General features: G+C 39.0%; 1 protein-coding gene across 12 annotated transcripts in view; it reads left to right on the top strand.

Annotated features, from left to right (window-relative positions):
- Positions 1–22156, top strand: part of MECOM (MDS1 and EVI1 complex locus) — a 540477-nt gene that overhangs the window by 492306 nt on the left and 26015 nt on the right. For 9 of the 12 annotated variants that reach the window (XM_034998618.1, XM_034998591.1, XM_034998574.1 and 6 more), the window contains 5 exons: positions 3337–3553; positions 8888–9035; positions 10340–10496; positions 14861–16217; positions 18591–18678. In XM_034998618.1, coding sequence (XP_034854509.1) covers positions 3337–3553; positions 8888–9035; positions 10340–10496; positions 14861–16217; positions 18591–18678 — 1967 coding nt within the window. The remainder of the gene's footprint in view (positions 1–3336; positions 3554–8887; positions 9036–10339; positions 10497–14860; positions 16218–18590; positions 18679–22156) is intronic. The other 3 variants (XM_034998598.1, XM_034998584.1, XM_034998667.1) reach the window with 2 other exon arrangements.

The raw sequence follows: 22156 nt of genomic DNA, 5'->3' as shown, positions 1-22156 counted from the left end.
TAAAATCCTAGCCAGCAGGACCATATGGGAGAGGGTTGGAGGGATGGGGATTGGGAGAAAAGTACACAAGAGGAGATTTTACAGCCAGAGAAATTTTTATTTGCCAGAGACCTATTCTAAATCAAATGAAGGGGGGGATCTAAACAATTACAATTACTAGTTATATGCGTAAGGACAGATAAGGAGAAAATTCTACCCATATTGATTTGTATCATTGGGATAAAAATTGAGTACTTTTTTCTTTCTCTTTCTTATTTCTCTCTCCTAATATAACATGATTTGGTTCAGCATAATCTAGTGGTGTCTTTAGAGTGTTTTTTAGCTGGAAGGACTACTGGGAAGGGTTACTCACACCAACTTAGCTGACAGGTGGGGATCGAGCCACTTCCCATCCCTCTGGCATTCCCGACGGGAAAACCTCAGTCTCTCCTTCTTTAGCTCCTCCGAAGGAAGCCACCAGTCTTGGTTGGCTCTTTACTTGAACATTTTTTTCCTTTGGTTGGGCTGCATTCTGCCTTTTGTAGATTATAGCATTGTATTTTGGGGAACCTTTTGGAAATTCTTGTCTTCTTAGAAACCCAGTGTTCTCAACCAGCCTGGTAGAGTTTCAGCCTGAATAGGGAGTCTGATCCAATAGGGGTGTGTGAGAGCTGAGGGTGCTTATATGATAAGAAATGTAATCTGGGCTTTCTCTAGAGCAAGGCAACTTTCATTAGTGAATGTTAGGTCTTAAAAGGTTTTCAAACAATTATTTTTAGAAATATGAATGTTCTAGATCTATAAATATTCTAAGTGTTCTAGTTATATAAATATTCAAAATATTCTAAATTCTAAATATAAATGTATAGCAATATAAATATTCTAAAAAACTAAATAGAAGTGACTATTCTTCTTTTAGGGCTACCATTCATAAATGACCTGCCTTTATAACATTCTTGAACCCATCAGTTGCTTTTTGTTTTCATTGTGTCATATCCATATCCGTATATATACACCATATATGTTATATGTAATGTTTATGGTGTTTAATGGTGATTTGTGTTTTATACTCCTAGGATTTTACATTGCTTAGGAGAGAGAAAATAAAACACATGCATCACACACCTACTATATACCAGATGTATGCTCTCCATTTATTATCTCATTTGGTCTTACACATAGATCAAGCCTGTAGGAGAGGAATCATTTCTGTTACACACACAGAAAAACTGAGGCTACATAAAGCTAGGTAAATTGGTCAAGACCACATGACTAGAACGTAGTAGAATCAGCTTTCAAACCAAGGTTTTGCTGTCTCTAAAGCCTAGGCCTTTTCCATCCATTCTGCAGCCTGGAGGTTCTGTTTTTGTTCAGACTGCTGGTGAGATCCTAAATGTAGATCTTTTTTTCTTTTTCTTTTTCTTTTTTTTTTTTTTCTTAGAGAGAGAGAGGGTGAGAGTGAGAGCAAGCAGGGGTGGGGGAGAGGGGGCACAGAGGGAAAGAGAGAATCCTAAGCAGGCTCTACGCCCAGCACAGGGCTCAGTCTCATGACCCTGAAGTCATGACCTGAGCCAAAATCAAGAATTGGATGCTTAACCAACTGAGCCACCCAGGCACACCCTAAATGTAGATCTTAAATATGTGAATAGTGTGACAGATTATAGGAAATGTTTCCATTACCTGGAAAATGTCATCAAGAAACCTGACTTTACAGCTGAGGTGATTTATTTTAGAATAAATCCTTAACCCTCTACCGTCCAAAGTTGACACACATATTAAATCTACATAGTGATTTCTTTACCGTCCTGGGCTCCCTGTTACTGGTTAGTTTAAATGAAACCAGTATTGTGTGTGGATTATAGCAGTGGTGTCCCATTTGACTTCTACTTAACTTCTCACACTATAGCTAGGCTTTCCGACTTTCAGTGGCTTTCTGCTCCCTTCTTAGCACGGGCCCCAAAAGCCCCTAGTGACCTGCTACCCTCTCTTCCTTCACTTCCCGTTGCTTCCCTACATGCACCCTATCGACCTGCCCTGTTTTACTACAGCTTTGCCTTTCCACAAGCTGCCATGTTCTTCCTTTCCTTTACCATCTGTCCACGCTGTTTCCATTGCCTGAGACGTCCTCCGTCATCCCACTTCACCTGGTGGATGCTCGCTCATTACAAAGCCTTTTCTGAACCTCTCTCCCTCAGATTAGATGGATTAGACACGTTCCTCTGGGCTCCCTTGGGCCCTATGCATGCATCAGTCATAAAATATATCACACGCTATTTGTTCACATGTCTATCCCCTTGAGTTTCTTATATAGTCATTCCCTAGCAAAATGCCTGGCATTTGTTGGTGACTAAAATATTCCCACAAAAACAGTCAGTCGGTGCACAACTGGCTATAGGCTCTGGCTGTAGGGCTATAAAACAGGGATTATGTGTCACGTTGACCTGGGTGTCTTTTCAGCATTGTGAGCTGTTTTCAAGCCTTCTGTGATTGTGTCTGTGTGGGCTGTGCGTAGTATGGCCTCACGAGCAGGCTAAAAGTGATTCAGATGGAAAGGATAGGAACAATACCATCACTACCTGACACTTTATAACCTTGTTATCGCTAGTTCCCACTATGACCACTTATTTATCTTACTGATTCAGAGTGCCAATGCATATATTTGGTGTTTAACAGGGCCCTGCCAATTAGCACTGACCCTAGGGTAACATAAATTAGCCTCGAAGGGTACTAAAAACATCCTGTGTCCCATTACATGGTAATGGGGAATGTAATGAAACATCCAAGTTTACTGCTATTAACCAGGTGTCAGCATGACTCAGACGGGGACTCAGTATCCCACGTGCCCTCCAGGTAACACGGTACAGTGAGAAGGGTATGAGACAGAGATGGGTTCAAATCCTGGCACGACCCCTTGGGTCTATAATCCCTGACTGGTTACTGAACTTCTCTGAGCTTTAGTAGCCTCATCTGAGAATGGGATAAAAATCCGACTTACAGTTTCTCCTGATCGGGTTTTGAGAAATATCAGTAACCCATGAACAGGGTCGAGGAAATAGATGATGCTCAGTCAGCAGTCATTATTACTTTTAATCAATATTAACTCCTGGGAGGGTTTAAGCCGTAATGTTTTTATCTGGTAAGGAAGCTATACTGTAGCCACAGGAACCACATTATCCTGCTGGGCTGTGTCCTGGCTTCTCTACAGGTATTATTTTTAAGTCAGGTTAAAAATTGCAGTGGTGGAAATGACAATGAAATCATTTCTAGTATGTCTTCCATAATTTGGTAAGAACTGCTGGTTTGTGGTGACACTTCCTGAGCGGCCCAGGCCTGGTAACATCTGAATTATTTTCACAGAAGAACGGCAGTATCGCTGCGAGGACTGTGACCAGCTCTTTGAGTCTAAGGCTGAACTAGCAGATCACCAGAAGTTCCCCTGCAGTACCCCTCACTCAGCATTTTCAATGGTGGAAGAAGACTTCCAACAAAAACTCGAAAGTGAAAACGATCTCCGAGACATACATGCAATCCAGGAGTGTAAGGAATGTGACCAAGTCTTCCCCGATTTGCAAAGGTTAGAAATGGCTTGTTGCACTACGGAACATGTTTATTTACTCTGCAGTCCAGTGTTGTTGTTATGCAGTCGGTATACTGAATTTTCAGAATGTATGCAGATGGGAAATTTGGAACTGTGATGAGCCTGAAAAAGTGTGCTAGCGACATGTTCAGAAATCAGTTTTCACTGGAAATTCTTATCTGTAAGACATTTACAGTGGAGTTGGAATTAGTTATTTTGATGCTAGCCAGAAAATAATGTGTTTATGTTTGTTTAAGGAGTGTTATCGGGAACTGAAAGCTTAATGTTGCAGCATAAAATATGACTTAGAGGAAGAATCAAGAATGTTGGAACAACACTGATGCCAATTAAAGTCATCATATGCCAAACAGTAAAGCTGCCTCTAGAAACATCTAGATGATTAAGAAAAAAAAAAAAAAAAAGATTGGTTCTGGTATACACTTAATGAAAGATCAATGATCTTTTGATAGATTCGTGTCACCTGTGGATTTCAATTTCAATGATTTATCTAAACTGCACATATATAAAAGAGTAAGAAAATCATGTCCAATGAAGAAAATGTTCTGTTTCCCAAAAGGGAAAAAATAAACTTGATCTAAATGAAATTATTCTTTAATACTTATTTTTAACAAAGTAAAAATCATGTATCAGCAGTATATTAACTTTTGTAGGCTTTTGAACTTCATTCAAGAACATTTTTTTATTTCTATTAAAACAGCAACTCTGGAACCTACCCTTGGAAAACTGTATTGATAATTATGCTGCAGAACAGTCTTTCAGATCAGGGATGTATATAACCAGCTAATAGGTTTTCTGTTTGTTTCTACCTAGTGGTTTTTGCCTCGGCGCACAAGCAGTTTTAATAATTGCTTTCATTTCTTTGCTTTTAAATCCAGAAACGATTCTTGGAACCTAGAATCAGAATTCCAAATGGGCATAATGTTGTATTTAAGTGGGAATGGTAGTATATCAACTGGTCTTACTCAAGAGTATGAATTACTCATGGTTTATCTTGGACTCTCTACCTATTGCCCTTGACCATTTTGTTTCCTTTCTTAGTGCCTTCCCTTCTTTTCTCTCCTCTTTCCCTCTGTTGATTGCCCTGCCTCCTCTTCTCTGGCTAGGCTTCTTACAGGAAAGGATTTCACACAGTAGTCATTGATTTTAGTGCATAAGTAACTAAAAAAGCATCAAGTATAACCCAGTCCTTGAGGAGACTGAGTCAAAAGAATGAATTTCTAGGTTTGAAAATTCAGGCCTGCTTTTAGAGAGTAAAGGGGAATAAAAGGGCTTTCCCAGTACTCATCTTTACTATTTAATATAAATCCATGTAGAGAATAAGTCTGTTACGGATATTTGGTAAAACATAGATTTGTAATGAAGTAATAGCATGTCTCATAACTATGACCAAATTAAAAAATGAAATGAAAGTAATAAATACCAGTGGGTAAGGAAAGTATTTATATGTAAAGCAGTATCTCTGATGCCAGAGATTAAGTATATTTCCTTCAATTTTGTTATCAGAGATAATGGACAACATTATAAAACAAAAATTCGTGGACTAAACACTAAAATGTAATTCCTACTTCCCACTAGAAGAGTATGGCGACACTTAGGTGGAGAGAGGTTCTTAACTCTGACTAGCTGTAGGATTGAGCCCGAGTCAACTCTACTTAATGCCAAAACCAACTGTCAGTTTGGTTCCTTCAGTCAAACATTCAGTGGAAAACAATAAGGAAACCTAATTATTTGGTATTGGATGAACTCTCAAAACTTACTTTTTGGTAGCTCAGCCAGATGGATCTAGCATGTCACTATGCAACCTGATGTCGACCATCTAAGTGGTATTTTTGGTTATATAATTTAGCCATGGGCAGAACCTACATTCCCTGAATATTTTCCACTTTGTCGAATCCTATATTGTTGCTTTATACAAATGAGAAATCCTTTTTTGACATGGTAATTATTCTGTTCTGTATCTTTCTGTAAAGTGTTGAGAAAAAAAAAAATAACCCCTTCCCCCGCTACCCCACAAAAAAAAAGGGGGGGGGGCGAGGAACAAAGATTGATATACAGAAGTTGAAAAGAACCCAGAAGGCTAGGCAAAGCTCCATAAATTAAAGTTCCATGAAAAGTGGAGAAGTTTCACTAATGACTGATTGGATTGCTTCTTTGTTTGTGAAAGAAATGCACATTTGCTTCTGTAAGAACCACTTGCCTTTTTATTCTTTCTATTACTGATAAACTGATAGCTGATAATTCCATGGAACAATATGGATTTTATGCTCGAGTAGAAGAAAGAAAGGAAAGTTCCCTTTGCACTGCTATTTATTTTTCCCCCTGTATACCATGTACTGTACTCTTGAAACTCTATCATCTCTTTGGAGTTAGGACACGGGACTAAGACTCCATGTATAGGCCAACTCTACCACTAGATTTCAGAGTTTACGAGTTGACATACACATTGGAATATATTATATATGTCATAAAATGGCATGCCTTCCCCGGGTGGCTGAGGATGACAGAGAATACTAATCTGTGCAATGATTGGAAGATGTCCCTGACTCAGTTCAATGTTAACTGCGGTTGATGGTATCTCTCTCTTAACTCTCTTAATAACATTTCAACTTGTGTAACAAACAGGGAATTACATATTGTAGATAAAGATAGGGCTGTTCTGGTGACTCCACACACCTGTAATCTCCTGGTACCTTTTGTTCACAGAGATATCACCATTTGTGCTCAAATAGAATAGCATTACAAAGTCGACTGACTCATGGGGGCGGGAAAAGTAAGTTCACGTGCCAATATGAGTAGGGTTGTAGGGAGGAAGCTGGGGAAGAGAAAAAATATGGGAAAGATATTTCTGATTTATCAAGATATGAGAAAGGGCACTTTTTTACACATACTGCCATGCACACAATCTACACCGCTACTGGATTTTTCTAGGCACACAGGCATCTTACTTGATACTCAAATTTAGAATATTCATCTCACAGAAAAATAAAACTTGGGAAAGAAAGAGTGCTTACATGATTGGTAGTCTTTTTTTTTTTAGTATCTTTTTACTATGGAATGTTTCAAAATATACAAAACTAGAGAGGATGGTGTAATAAACCCCCAAAGACTCAGTTTCAATAATTATCATGCAAGGCCAGTCTTGTCTCAGCTATACTCGTTCGGATTATTGAAACAAATCCTGGACATTATGTCATTTTATTCATAAATAGCTCAGTATGTATCTGTAGAAAAAAAGGACTCCTTAAAACACACATTTCAATACCACACTTTAAAAATAATGATTCTTTAGGATTACCAAATATAAAGTCAGTGTTCAGATTCCCCTAGTTATCTCATTATTTTTAGGGTTTTTTGTTTGAATTAAGATCAAACTAAGGTCCACCAATGCAATTAGTAGGCATATCTCTTATGTCTCTTTTAATTTATAAGTTCCTCCAAAGTCAGTTTTTTTCTTTTCTTTCTTTCTTTCTTTCTTTTTTCTTTCTTTCTTTCTTTCTTTCTTTCTTTCTTTCTTTCTTTCTTCCTTTCTTCCTTCCTTCCTTCCTTCCTTCCTTCCTTCCTTTCTTTCTTTCTTTCTTTTTCTCTTTCTTCTTTTTCTTTCTTTCTTTCTTTCTCTCTTTCTCTCTCTCTCTCTTTCTTTCTTTCTTTCTTTCTTTCTTTCTTTCTTCTCTCTCTTCCCCCTCCCTCCCCTCTCATTAAAATTTATTTATAGAAGAAACTGCTTTTTCCTGTAGCATTTCCTCCAGTCTGGATTCTACTGATCATGTCCCCTTAGTGTTAACATCTTTCTCCATCTTCTCTACTTCCTGTAAAATATCCCAAGCCTTGATCAGATTTAGGTTCATTGTTTTAGGAAGAATACCTCACTGATGTTATGGTTTATTTCCTTCAGGAGGCACAAGATTTATTTATGGATTGCCTAGATTTATTAATTGTTTATGTGCTATAAAATGAATGTTTTCTACTTCTATCATTCTTTCATTATTATCTATACTAATTCTATACAGAGAAACTTCCCCTCATTGTTTATTTGCTCACCCTGAAGTACAGTTCATATAGGAAAGGCAAGACATGTGAGTGAGTTTTCCCTCTTTATTTACTAGTTTTCAGAATAATGATTTGGCTTCCCAGCATCTTCCAAGTGTGACCAGTGAGGCTTTGCTTGTGTGATTTTGAATATTGTTTGTTAAAGGATGAGATTATTATTTTTGTTGATGCTTAAATTTCCTCATCTCTGGTCAGTGGGTGTCTTTTCAGGTTGCTACCTTAATTCTTTTGACCTGATATATAATTTTCTTGCATTTTGCCATAACAAGATGTTCAGGGCCCATCTTGTGTATCTTGGGCTTCAACTTTGAAACAGGCTGTTTCTCCAAGGAGCTCTGGTTATTTTATTTGGGGGTAGCATCCCAGTGTGTTATATGTGTGTATTTAATTAACAAACATGTTACAGACATCTGAGTATCACAGCAATCCATTATCTATAATATTTGCTTTTCATTGCATTCATGCAGATTTCATATACCAGTTTTAGAAGAGAGGGAAATATTTGAGAAGCAAAAATATTCTAAGCTTTAAACCAGAGAAATTGTGCTTGTGAGAAACTTCTAACTATACTTGTCTTTTGAGGGGTTTTAATAGTGCATCCGCTTATAATACTATACACTTTTCTTTCCTCCCTAATTCATAGGCACTATATATATGTACACTTCTATATCTGTGTATATCCATATCCATTCGTCAGTTCATCTGCTTGACCATCCATCCATCCGTCCTAGGGTTGTATTGGGAAGTTGCTTGTTGAATAGTTAGTGTACGGCTCACTTCCCCATATGGTGATATGGGTAGAAACAAGAGTACCTTTTTGAATCTAGAGGTTATAGGCCTTAGATAGCATACCTGCCTGCATGTTCTTAAGCATTTTTGAGGATCTTCTGTTTGAGTGTTTGTGTTTGAATTAAGTGGGTATGAGCAGTATCTGTTGCCCTTAGAATGGTGTAGTGAATCGAGACCTGGACAAATGACAAGTCACTTACCGTGCCCTTGAATTGGCAGCTAATCCCTGATAGTCGTATCCGATTTATTTTCTAACAACAGGGGTACTTCTCTCATGTTAGTGAGAGACACAGTCTAGGAGAAATACATTTTCTTTTGTCCATTGCAGGCCTGTTTCTTCTTCGTCTTCCTCACCTCAACCACTTTTCCTTCTTTTTTCTTTAATTGCCAGTTGGATTACTAATAAAATGACATTCTGTTTATGAATGTGTTCTTTGTCACCATGTCTTATTAAATCAATTGTTCTCTTAACAGCCTGGAGAAACACATGTTGTCACATACTGAAGAGAGGGAATACAAGTGCGATCAGTGTCCCAAGGCATTTAACTGGAAGTCCAATTTAATTCGCCACCAGATGTCACATGACAGTGGAAAGCACTATGAATGTGAAAACTGTGCCAAGGTACAGTGAATTTGTAGACTACTTGGCCTCTCTCTGTCATCCTGCTCTCTCTTAATCCATCACTTGCTATGATATATAAAAACAAGCCTTGAGAGGGGAAACTATAAATATCTTGAGAAAAGTAGACTGAGTGTTGTATGCTAAAAGGCATTAGTACAGTGTATAAAAACACTTAGTGGGTATCCTTTTATTTTTGTAAGGGAGGAAGTGAGGCTTAATGGTGAGTTCCAGAACTAGGTGTCAGACATCCTTGGTAAATTCCTGGTTCCGCTACTGGCTTGCCAGTGTGGGGTTGTTTTATAGCCTTATGGAGAATGAAAATTTTATCCAATGCACATTTACTAATTTATTTTAATAGCAGTTTGTGAGGAAGTCACATAAAGTTTCTGGATGCCTATTCAGAAAGAATAGGAGACTCCTAAATTTGCAGATTTTTCCACCCAAGTCCCCACCATAAATCATCACTTGGTTCTAATTAAAAGCGTGCCTTAGTGGCCACTGCTGAACAGCATAAGGGTGCAAGGAAAGCACTCCACCTTGACCATGACTCTGAATTATGAAAACAGTAACTCACATCATTTAATTTTCGTGGTTCTCAATGAACTAAAAGATGTCCTGATGTCATTGAAGTTGATTTCTATTTCCAAAAACTTCTCATATCATTTGAATATCTTTCTTCATGCCAGTGGAAATTGTGGCACTAGAAATTATCTTTAGAGATGTTTTGCTCCCGGAAGTGTGGGTGACTTTTCTTTTTTTTTTTTAGTACAGTGTTTAAAGGAATGGTTTTAGCTTCATGGTAACTTGCTGAAACACAGTGTTAGCTTTAACTCCTGGGGGAACTCTTTGAGTAGATTTGAGATACTTTAGTAAAACTCCCCCCAATTTTGCACACAGTGTGTCTTGGTTTAGAGGACGGAAATAGCACACCAGTTTTAATCATGTCTTGGTTGGCATTTTATTATTCAACTCTAATCACTCTAAATGGGATCAAAATGATCTTGAATATGGTCTAATCATGCCATTAATTATCTTGTTCAACTGATACCGATGGACATTTCGTGCTAAGGATACAGAGCTGAATAGTTTACAGTCCCTTCGTGCTAAGGATACAGAGCTGAATAGTTTACAGTCCCTATCCTAGAGGAGCTCACGCTTTGGAAATATGACTTTCTTTTGGTCTTTGGGGAAAACAAATAAACAAAAGCAAAACAAATAAACAAAATTCCTTCTTGAGTCATTCCTGGTCTTCTTTATTGTGTCCTTGGATTAAGTTTCTTGATTAATCAGTACTCATTTCCTAGCAGGTTTTCACGGACCCTAGCAACCTTCAGCGGCACATCCGCTCTCAGCATGTTGGTGCCCGGGCCCACGCGTGCCCGGAGTGTGGCAAAACGTTTGCCACTTCGTCGGGCCTCAAACAACACAAGCACATCCACAGCAGTGTGAAGCCCTTTATCTGTAAGTTTTTAACACTCCAGCCCTCCTTCCTGCATCCTTCTCTCGTCCGAAAGGCACTGTGATCAGGAGAGTGGCCGCGTGGCCATGGAAGTGTCTCCGCATGAGCTATTTATGGTCCAGTCCAGTAGGGCTATTTTCTGTTACAAGAAAATCTTTGACACCCAGATCCAGGGTATTTTGTCTCTAATCCCTGGGGTGTTTTCTTTTAGATGAAATCAATAATGAGAGGAGAAAGAAGTCATTAAGTAATGGAAGGGAAGCCTCCCCAGGTTGTAGGATTTAATAGAGACAACCAGATTTGTCTCACGCTGAAAATGGCAGATGCCACTAAACGAGATGAAGTGATAAAAACCCGTTCTGGATCAGAAAGGGCTGGAAGTACCCCACTTGGCAAGGGGGCTTATGACTCTGTGTGTGTGTGTGTGTGTGTATGAGTATGTGTGAGGGGAAAGAGGGGGGGAATAAAATTCCCCTTAATCTACACGTTGTTACCAATCACAGGCTGCCGGCCGGTAGTTCTCAGTTACTTGAAAGGCAGAACATTCTCACTTTGATGCCGGACACGATGCTTCTATAACCCACCGCACTAAAGCAAATTTACAGGCAGTGTGTGTTCAGGGGACAGCCAATCTGACCACCTACTTAGAACGTCCCTGTACTTGAGTAACACACTCTGCATAAAGTAAAACTCAGGGCTCGTTTGCTGCTTCTTCTGTCCACCCACTCCTGTTCCCTGTATTACGCTGAGATGTTCCATGAGGAAAATCCGTTGTTTTCGGTCCCTCTGGGCAATGACTCTGGACTTCTTTTGATCCATTGCTCAGCAGGGCATACAAACACAGTGACTCACTGAGTTGTGCTACAAGCGTCAAGACTGATTTTGGATCCAGACGAGCATAGAACTGATTGAAGCACACTCCATAGTTGGCAAAAACCTCTGACTCGGGAACCCTTATAACACATTTTTTTTCTGACAAGTATGCAATAGTCTGTAGTAGGTGTATGAGACACTACTACAGGACCTGATGGGCAAAAAATATTTTTTAGTGCCAACATGGAGATGCCAGAGACTAACCCTCCTCGTTTTATTACCTCGACACAGCCCTCTTTTGTGCTTCCAAGCACCAAGGGAGTTTTTTTTTGTTGGTGGTGGGTTTTTTTTTTGTTTTCCCCCTTTCCAGCTTACGCTAAAGTCTTGTTTTGCTCATATGTTCTTCTGTTCCCTGGGTGGAGTGAAGAGGACTAGCTGATAAACAAAAGGGTGCTCTAGCCTCCCTTGGGGAAGCTCTGTTGAAAGTCACGGGAAATAAAGTATACAATAGAAATTTTAGACTTCTTGTCTCATAAAGGCATTTCTGACTCTAGGTCGTAACGCCCTTAAAAATGTACTTGCGAGTATTACGGGCATAAATAACTCATTTATTTCTGATTTCTCAGAAACAGACTTTAAACATTTATTGTGTTTTGGTGGGAAAAAAATAGACCAAACGAATTATGATCACCCATTTAATGCTTTCTCTCTTATTTAAACCAAAATTCAGAAAATACAGATTCCTATCATATAAGGTTCCGGGATCTGGAATTTTAATTGTGTTGAAGTCAAGTGTTTCATTTTAAAGCACTATAGGGTGTCCCTTTCCAATCAGCTTGTGCAACTATTTGCCATGAATGCATTTTCAGTAATTATTGGTAAATTTAAATAGCAGATGGCATTCTTCAAATATAAAATCTGACAGAGAACCATGGGGTAATTATGAATAATAGCCATGTAATTTCAGAACAAAAGAGGAGAGTTGGTGTGGAGATTGGGAGTGGAGGAGGTTCACCTAGAGTTGATATCTGTTTCTCACCAGAAGGCCACACACCATGATTTACCCCCACTGGTGTGTTTATGGCAACTGTCTCTTATTACAGTGTACCGCCAAGCTTGAGCCCAAAGTCACCAGTGCTAAGGTAATTACTCACTGCCTTTACAGAAACCTCCAGCCTTCCCAAATAGAAACCACATGCTCTAATAGGCTGAACATATTCAAAATACCTCTTAATTTGTTTAATAAGTAGAAAAATGCAATGTTAACTGCTGGCTAATTCCTTATTACTAAGAAAATTACAGTAGAGTATAGACTTCATCATCAATTGAGCCATTTACCTGGAGGCCTGGTGGTTTGTGGTGGGCCAGGCCAGACCTTCAAGTGAGAAAAACAAAGCTCCTGCCTAGGGAAACATCCCAGATTCTACGTTCTTAAGACCTGACACAGCCCTCGCTCATCTGGGTAACAGAGGGTGCAACCAGGGAAGTCAAATGCACCTTCTGTTACTCCGAGATAGAGAAGGTCTTGATTTCTTAAATCCATCCGGCTCCTAGAGAGAAGTCTAGAGAGCGATATTTCTTTGCCAAAAAATTGCAAACCTTTCAAAAGTTTATACCGTGGCTGAAGACCCATCAAGACATTTTCTCAACGCCTTTTAATGCCCAGAGGAGAGGTGTTACTTTCTCGATGAGTGCACTTTTATAATTCCAACGACATTTTATTTACTACTTCTTGTTACTGCTCATAGCTGAATTAGTGTAACCAGCGAAAGCCTCATGTTTCCACCCTCTACATTGTATGGTTTTAATTAGTGTATCAAAGAATTTAAATAGCACATATATTTATTGTATATGGTTAAAGAGTACATACTTTTAAAGCAGCCTCTGGTCAGTATATTCCAGTAGGATGATTTGAAAAGAAATGACTCACATCTTCTCTTCCCATTAAAATGCCTGTTACGGCCTCTATAATGTTATGAATCATCCCACAGTTGAAAGCTGCTTTACTATTACTAAGCACCCTGATATATGCCGCAGTGCATTTTAGTCATTAGTAGTAAAAGAAATATTATGGAATCACTTGGTCTTTCCTGTTTGGTGGTGTGTGGGATAATCCAACTTTTGGGTGAGTTTTGCATGACTGAACATCTCTAAAATCTCCTTCGAGTTTTTTATTTCTTTCAATTATTATTGCTTTAATTTAGGAGCTCCACCATTCTGCGCTTAAAGGCAATCATCACATGAAAGCAATAAATGTTGCATTTTGTCTTTAATTTAATTTCTTATATAAATTTGTTTCAGTAACTACCGACAAGGTGTATCATGTTTCTGCATGTAATAAACGTGCACAGAATCGTTTACAGTAAACTCACACATAAAGTGGATTCATCTCTACTAAAGTAAGATTAAACAATGTGATGCTTAGGAAATGGGCACGATAATCCTGCCAAACTGCGAAGTGAGGGGGATTCGTACTTAGCAAAGGAGTTCTTAATTAAAGGTTACGAAGCTTGGTCTCAAAATACACTTAGTTCTATTCTCACATAATATGTGAGGAGAGAGATGTTCTACTTTTTTGGCAAATGCTCCACAAAGAGGGTTCTTTCCTGGCCGCACCCTGCTGTGTTCTTTCTGGATTAGAGCATTCAGAGCACCCTCCCCTGCTTACCGTAGTTGGCTAAACCCCATAGAAGTCAAGCCCTGAGATAACGGGCGAAGATATGACAACGAGTGGACATATTTCCCAAGGACGGGGGTTTCAGAAATGCAGGAAGGTTAGCACAACCGCTGGTGTGAGGGGAAGTCAGAGGACGTGATCGTAGTTCATGGGAACCAGCAATGCAGGATGGGCCACATTCAATTTAGTTTCCTTTGCAGGCTTAAAATAGAGCCATTGTAAATTATGTCAGTCTTTCTCGAATCATGAAAATGATTGTTAAAAATGTCTCCGAATACACAATGTGCATTGTTGTGTGGCTTTGATGTGTGAATGATGAGAGCGTATGATATAACACAAATTAAATAATGGTAGAGCAGTCACAGGCTTTTTCCCCAAGGGGAGAGGGAATAAAGGTAAAGTTGCCAGTCGAGGGAAAGGCTGTTTTATTTTGTGTCGGTGCCTCCGACTTAGAATTCTTGGAGTGGTCTGAAAGTTTAAAGGGGTTCCTGTTATGTATTGTGCTTAAGACTTTACTTTTTAAGATTCTGTTAGGGTAGGCGTTGGGTGGGAAATCAATGCATGCTGGAACTGGACTTTTCTATAAATACCTAAATACACAAATACAATGCAAAATATGCAGTGGGGATGACAGAAATCTTTATATATACTTATATATGAAATATTTGTGCTGCCTCAGGACATTTGTCAGGTTGGATGCCTTGCTTTGGAATCTAGTGAAAAGGGGATTTCTGTGTTTGGAGCACCCAGATGGGTACCTCCAACAACTTTTCCTGGCTTCCTAATTGAAATTTTGGGTAAACCAATTGTGATACTTGCTAAATTCAGCAGCAATTGCCATAAAGCCTGAGATTCTTTTTTGTTGTTTGCACACAGGTGAGGTCTGCCATAAATCCTATACTCAGTTTTCAAACCTTTGTCGTCATAAGCGCATGCATGCTGATTGCAGAACCCAAATCAAGTGCAAAGACTGTGGACAAATGTTCAGCACTACGTCTTCCTTAAATAAACACAGGAGGTTTTGTGAGGGCAAGAACCATTTTGCGGCAGGTGGATTTTTTGGCCAAGGCATTTCACTTCCTGGAACCCCCGCTATGGATAAAACGTCCATGGTTAATATGAGTCATGCCAACCCGGGCCTTGCTGACTATTTTGGTGCCAATAGGCATCCCGCTGGTCTTACCTTTCCAACAACTCCTGGATTTTCTTTTAGCTTCCCTGGTCTGTTTCCTTCCGGCTTGTACCACAGGCCTCCTTTGATACCTGCTAGTTCTCCTGTTAAAGGACTATCAAGTACTGAACAGACAAACAAAAGTCAAAGTCCCCTCATGACACATCCTCAGATACTGCCAGCTACACAGGATATTTTGAAGGCACTATCTAAACACCCACCTGTAGGGGACAATAAGCCAGTGGAGCTCCAGCCCGAGGGGTCCTCTGAAGAGAGGCCCCTTGAGAAAATGAGTGACCAGTCAGAGAGTAGTGACCTTGATGATGTCAGTACACCAAGTGGCAGTGACCTGGAAACAACCTCGGGCTCTGATCTGGAAAGTGACCTTGAAAGTGATAAAGAGAAATTTAAAGAAAATGGTAAAATGTTCAAAGACAAAGTAAGCCCTCTTCAGAATCTGGCTTCAGGACATAATAGGAAAGAATACAGCAATCATTCCACTTTCCCACCGTCTTTAGAGGAGCACACTGCGGTGTCAGGAGCTGTGAATGATTCTATAAAGGCTATTGCTTCTATTGCTGAAAAATACTTTGGTTCAACAGGACTGGTGGGGCTGCAAGACAAAAAAGTTGGAGCTTTACCTTACCCTTCCATGTTTCCCCTCCCGTTTTTTCCAGCATTCTCTCAATCAATGTACCCATTTCCTGATAGAGACTTGAGATCGTTACCTTTGAAAATGGAACCCCAATCACCAAGTGAAGTCAAGAAACTGCAGAAGGGAAGCTCTGAGTCTCCCTTTGATCTCACCACTAAGCGAAAGGACGAGAAGCCCTTGACTCCAGGACCCTCCAAGCCTCCAGCAACACCTGCCACAAGCCAAGACCAGCCCCTGGATCTAAGTATGGGCAGTAGGAGTAGAGCCAGTGGAACAAAGCTGACCGAGCCCCGTAAAAACCACGTGTTTGGGGAAAAGAAAGGAAGCAACATTGAACCGAGACCCGCATCGGACAGTTCCTTGCAGCACGCTAGACCCACTCCTTTTTTTATGGACCCGATTTACAGGTAAGGGAGGATAAGAGACCATTCGACGTGGACATGTGAACAGAGGGCAGTTTTTACATTCTAAAGCTATGGCTTGTAACAAATTATTTTTGTTATTATTATAAGACAGAGAGTAAAGTTGTTTGATCTAGTGAATTCATTTTTTACTCAGATGGTCAACTCATTAGGTTTGGACTTATTTTGGGATGTCTCTGAATTTGGGGTTTGGGATGAGGCCCACTGAGTTCTTTCCCTTGACAATAAATTTATTTTTAAACACATTTTTTAAGTGGAAAATATGGGAAAGCCGTATTTAAAGCAAGTTGTCAAGTGGCAGAAGAATGAGGCTCCTGAAGGATTAATGCAAATATGTGTGGGGACTTAAATGGGTCAGGGTATTTGAAATGAGATGGGACATAGAACAGCATGAGTTTTCTCTTTGTTAACCTACCAACGCATCCTTAGTAAGTACTGTTCATATTCTGTTGCTAAATAAATCTCCCAGGAGTCCAAAGTAAATGAAATATTAGTCACAAAAATGTCTTGTGTATAATGTGAATGGTCGGTTTTGAAAAACGTGTCTCTGTTCATACGCTCATTATCCAGTTTTCTTTGATGCATCCAAAAATTCTTTGGGGGAAACATATATGCTTAATAAAAAGCCTCTTAGACAGCATTGTGTAACACTCACTTGAAATTCAGAATGACTTAGTTTTTAAATACCAGCTTTCTTTAAAAGTATTGAGTAAATTATGGATTTTAAATATTACCAAGCATTTTCACATTTACTTTCTCACTCAACTCTTGACCATTGTCAAGAAAAAATGGAACATGTGGATCATTGTTTATTGGACTTGTGTAAGATGAGACTATTTTCGTATTTTTGCCTAATTGTCTTTTATGAACAATTTTGTGCTACTCTTTCATTCAACGATATTTATTGATTCCTATTACTTAATAGGAACTAGAGCTGCAAACCCTTTTCACTAAAAACTCCTTCCTTTTCTGCCTCCTATTATCTATAATACATTAACTAAGAAATCCTGCCACTGTGTTGAGGGCTAACCCCACTGGAAGGGGATTAAAAAGGACAATACAAAAATATCTGAGCTGTCGTAATCAGGCTTGGGCACTTTTTTTTCAATTATTATGTCTTGATTCCTGTGGCAGTCCCAATAAGAGAAGGGAAAAGAAGGGAAAACAGCACTTCCGTATTTTGTGTGTGGATTGTATGTCACGCATTGCCAGGAAGGTTGTTTCCAAGTCAGTGATACGTCTCAGCCCTTTGTGAAGAGTATTCCTCAGACTTTCTTTCTTAGACCCTCCGTGTGGCAATGGGCTTTCAGTCCCTCCACACATCCATTACACTCTTCTCCCTCACCTCCTAACCTTCCTCTTGCTTAGTTGAAACTTGGTCTCCTCTCTGGTATTTCACTCTGAATTAAGGGCCTAGGCCTGTCATTTTACCAAAGTCATGAAAGACCTAAACACCAGTTTTAGTGTAAGACCTGAGTTGAAATCTCAGCTTTCCCATGTCTCAGACTTTTTTAAAAATCCTTAAAATGGGTATAAGAGGGCCTATTTCAATAAGTGAAATAGTAAATGCAAAACATAGCATATACAAAATTTCAGAAAGTGGTAGCTGTTTGTATTAATTTTGATTCTATTTTAAAAGCATACTTACTCAACAGTTCTTAAAAGAAAATTACCAACAGTTGGTGAAAGAAATTAATTTAATCCACGATCTCATTTCCTGTACACCTAATAGTAAATAGAATGACAAACATTTCTAAGGCAGAAGGGATATGTAGATAAGTTTTATATGTCTCTGTCTATCTTCAAAAATTCCTCTTCCTTTTCCCTCCACCCCCTTTTGCCATCCAAAAGAAGACACCTATACTTCCAAGAGTAGGTGGCAGCGTGCAGAGTATGCTTAGAAACTCTCCTGCTGTCGTTGGCGAGGACGGGAGAAACTTAATGAATATCTAGGGGAACACTTTCTTGGTAGAAAATGACTTTAATTTTCAAAATGGACTCTGTCCTCATGATTTCAAAATCATCCAGCCTTCTTGTCTCCATTTGAAATGGAAAGGTACAAATGTATGACCAGTCCCTCCGGTTTCATGACTCTTCATTTTTTATATTTCCTCACTACTGTTATTACTAGTCATTCAATCGGATTTTGCCATTTATAAATAGGACCTTCTTTCTTTGAGTGCCTAGAAGTGCCCTGAGTATTCTTCAAGAACTGAACAGATGTCTTTATATTTTTATCAGTGTGCTTCCCAGAAACCTACCATTTGCTTTATTGTTAGCTGTTTGAAATGTCAGTAATTATATAGTGATTGATATATGAGACTGATTCATCTCCAAAAACTAATTTTAACCTTTCAGAGTAGAGAAAAGAAAACTAACTGACCCACTTGAAGCTTTAAAAGAGAAATACTTGAGACCTTCTCCAGGATTCTTATTTCACCCACAAGTAAGTATTTTGAATTTGAGACTTCAAGCTTGTAAACTAACTTGTTGATCCTGAAAAGCAGGTGCAATGAAATGAAAGAAATCTTGAGAACATTAGGATTTCCTATGACGCTGGTGTAGAAGAACACAGGAAATTCTAGCAGAACTAAAACTCAGACTCTTTAAAGAAAAAGAAATTAATATATGTGTAAAAACAACGTGTTTTTGGGGTGTTAAATTATTGTCTGCTGTTAACTACTTATTGAGCCAAAGTGTATTTTGGAGTGAGCAAAATTCAGTTAGAATAAATACTGAAGTTGTCTTTTGTGTTTAAAAATTACTGCTAGTAAGAGATAGATCATACTCTGACTCGTCCCAAACTCATGAAGGTCCTTCAAGTTCCTTTAGTGCTTAGATAAAAAACAGGAAATGAGTCTACCTGACAAGTTGTTACCATAGAGGGTGAAGGAATTTATCTAGAGACCACTGGGCATTCCAGCGAAGTTCTGTAATTGCACAAGAATTTACCACAATACACAGAGCAATTTGCTGAATGGAGCTGTGTCCATTTATCAAAATATATATAGTTTCTCATTGCAAGGAGAATGCAGAGCAGTGCCATCTAATTGGTTCATCCCTCTGTTCTTACATATCTGGTTATTTTTAAAAAACTGGTTTACATAGTAATCAACATGTGGAGAATTCTATTGAAAGACCAAATATATAAACATCTTAAGTGTGTTTTTTTACCTGATATTTTGTTTTTTATTCCTAATTTTTTTAAAAGATATAAGCTCTGGTCTTTACAGATGGTAAGCAAAATTTTTATAAAAATGCTTAAAATCAGTGAACTAATTTATTCCTTTTCAACATATTCAAACTAAAAATTATGCTCCTCTAATAAAATTGGTAGAATTTTATGCAAGCTGTCTTAAAGAATGTTATGAGGTAATTAAATTATCTGGGGATATGACCCGCCCTGCCCTTCTGCCCCCTCCCCCTCTGCCACCTCTTCTTCAGTTTTTCAAGTACTTCCCCAACGTCCTGAACAACAGAGTATGAGAGCGGAAGTGCATCTTCTGGTTAGCTGGAGAAATCTTTCGTTGCTCAAAAATTCTATTTCAAAGTGAGAAAATATATGATTTAATATTAAAGGAGTTAGAAATGTTCCAGTTAGCATTCATTTTATATAGAAAGGCTAAGGAATGATATTATTTACATAATTACTTTATGGAAAAGAAACACGTTATAAAATAGGTAAGTGTTTATCAGGTACTTATAGTTTACATTTAGGTTGATTTAAATTGCACTCTTAGGCCTCGTGGGCTAATAAAGCTGAACATAACATGCATTCTGTGTCAGTGCAAAAAAGGTCTATCTTTCTTGAGAACTTACTTTCTAATTATTACTAACTGCTCATGGGGATATTATAGTTATATACGTTTAGTTACAATAATTAAATTGTTCTCATATTCTAATTATCTTTAAAATCTAGCAACTAATCACTTCCAAATTAAGTGCTATGAGGACACGGTATAACGGAGGGGGGAAAAGACTGGGATTCAGGATCCTCAGGTGACTCGGTCTACCTGGAGCTTAGTTCCTTATCTGTAAGATGAAGGAGTTGGGTGGCCCCTCCCTATTCTCTCTGAAATTCACAGATTTCTAGCTAGCCAAAGTGAATTCACTAGTCTACAAGATGGGCAGTTTTGTCTCCCAATAACTCCACATGTGCATGCAAGTGTTAGAGTATGTACATATTTTTAATCAAATCAAATAAGAAAATCTACTATCTCTTGATATTTCCCAAGTGAATGAAGGATCACAAAAGATGATACTGGGAGCAGAACAGTCCTCCCCGCAGAGCCCCGCAAACAGGCCTGTATGCTTCCTTCCCACACCAGAGGGTCATGTCTTGGTGGAAGGGACTGCCTATTGCAGCTGTTAGAACAGGACCTGAGAGTGCTAATCGAAATATTTAACACCCTGTATGTCATGAATACTGACCAATCGGACTGGACTCCTGGCATTCTGGAGCAGGGTCTTGGAAGTCCTTGCTGCCCCGACTATTAATGCTGTAGTTGCTGGCTGGTGGGCTGTCTGAAGGGTCTTTTGAGATGCAGCCAGGACGGTAGGGGGACCATTCAAGGTTCTTGGTGCAAAGGCTGTTTAGCAACTGCTACAGAAAGATTTAATTATTTTTCTAACCATCGTGGCTGTTTTCGTGTGTAATGGCTATCGATCACTGGGGTACAGGTGAAATCACAACTGTCACCTGGGAGAAACTTGGGCCACCCCCTTTTCATCAAGCCTCCAGACCCAAGAGTCTGTTCTTTCAGAACACCTGCCTCAAATGTCCTACAATTTCAGCAGAATTCTTCTGTTCTTTCTAGTACTCCATCAATTCCATCCTAGCCCCAAGATCCACTTTCCCAGAAACAAACAAACACAAACAAACAAAGACAACCTGCCAGGATTTGGGGCCAGAAATTACTGCTTTATGACTGGCTCTCCTGCTTATTAGCAAAAGTGCTTAGGTTCTGAGCAGAGCAGTTCATCTCTCTGAGCCTTCTCAGATATCAGCGTGATGGGAACACCCCTTCCGGCCTTACCTGGTTAGCTGTGCGGGTTAGCGTTCATGTACCTAACCCGGTACGGCGCAAACTGCCTGGCAAGTGGGAGGACCTAAATGAGGGATAGCTTTCAATTTTAGTGAATGCAGAAGTATTCCATTTTGAATGTAAAGGAATGCCAGTAAAATACTCTCCTGCTGTCCCCGGAACCCAGCTTCTTTGGCAGGACTATACACGGATCTAGCAGTACTTGGAAAGATGCTTACTGTGTTCTTGGCAGTAAGCAAGGCCTCCTCCAGGAGGCCAAACTGGAAACCCTTGCCTCTGCTCCCGGGGCTGGCCATGATTTTGTAGCTAAATAAATGCTTGGATAAGATCATTAATTACTTCATTTTCCACTTAAAGTACACTGGAGCACTGGGGCTTCTGTATCTTTGTCTTCCAAATGGGAATAATACTTTCCTTATGTATTTCGCAGGGTTATAATAATAATATCGTCGTCATAATAAAGGAGACCACATATTCTTAATGCTTCAGGGAAAGCATAGATAAAGGTATATGGATTCTTGGTAGTGGTATTCTCTGGGCAAGCCTGATTTTATAATATCTGTATGCCTTTGTATTCTACTCAGCATGTCCCTCCCCTGGGCACATTTCCTAATCAATAAAAGGTGAACACCTCAATAGATACTTAGATATTTATTGAGTTTTGTTGTAAGATTATCAGGCATCTCACTGCCTCTTGGAGTAATAATATATATTTTTAAAAGTCTTGTCAAAAATATCTAGAAGATATAGGAACACATACAAAAGTAAAAGGTAATTGCCTTTTTTTTTTTTCATTATCAGGGTCTAAATTCCTCACTTGGTTCAATTTTTACAGAAGTATGCTTTCTGTGTCAGGCCACTAGAGGACTATTTAGATTT

This window comes from Mirounga leonina, unplaced genomic scaffold (genome assembly GCF_011800145.1).
Source record: "Mirounga leonina isolate KUSES-001 unplaced genomic scaffold, KU_Mleo_1.0 Mir_115, whole genome shotgun sequence".
Lineage (NCBI taxonomy): Eukaryota > Metazoa > Chordata > Mammalia > Carnivora > Phocidae > Mirounga > Mirounga leonina.
This window is presented reverse-complemented; position numbering and strand designations above follow the sequence as displayed.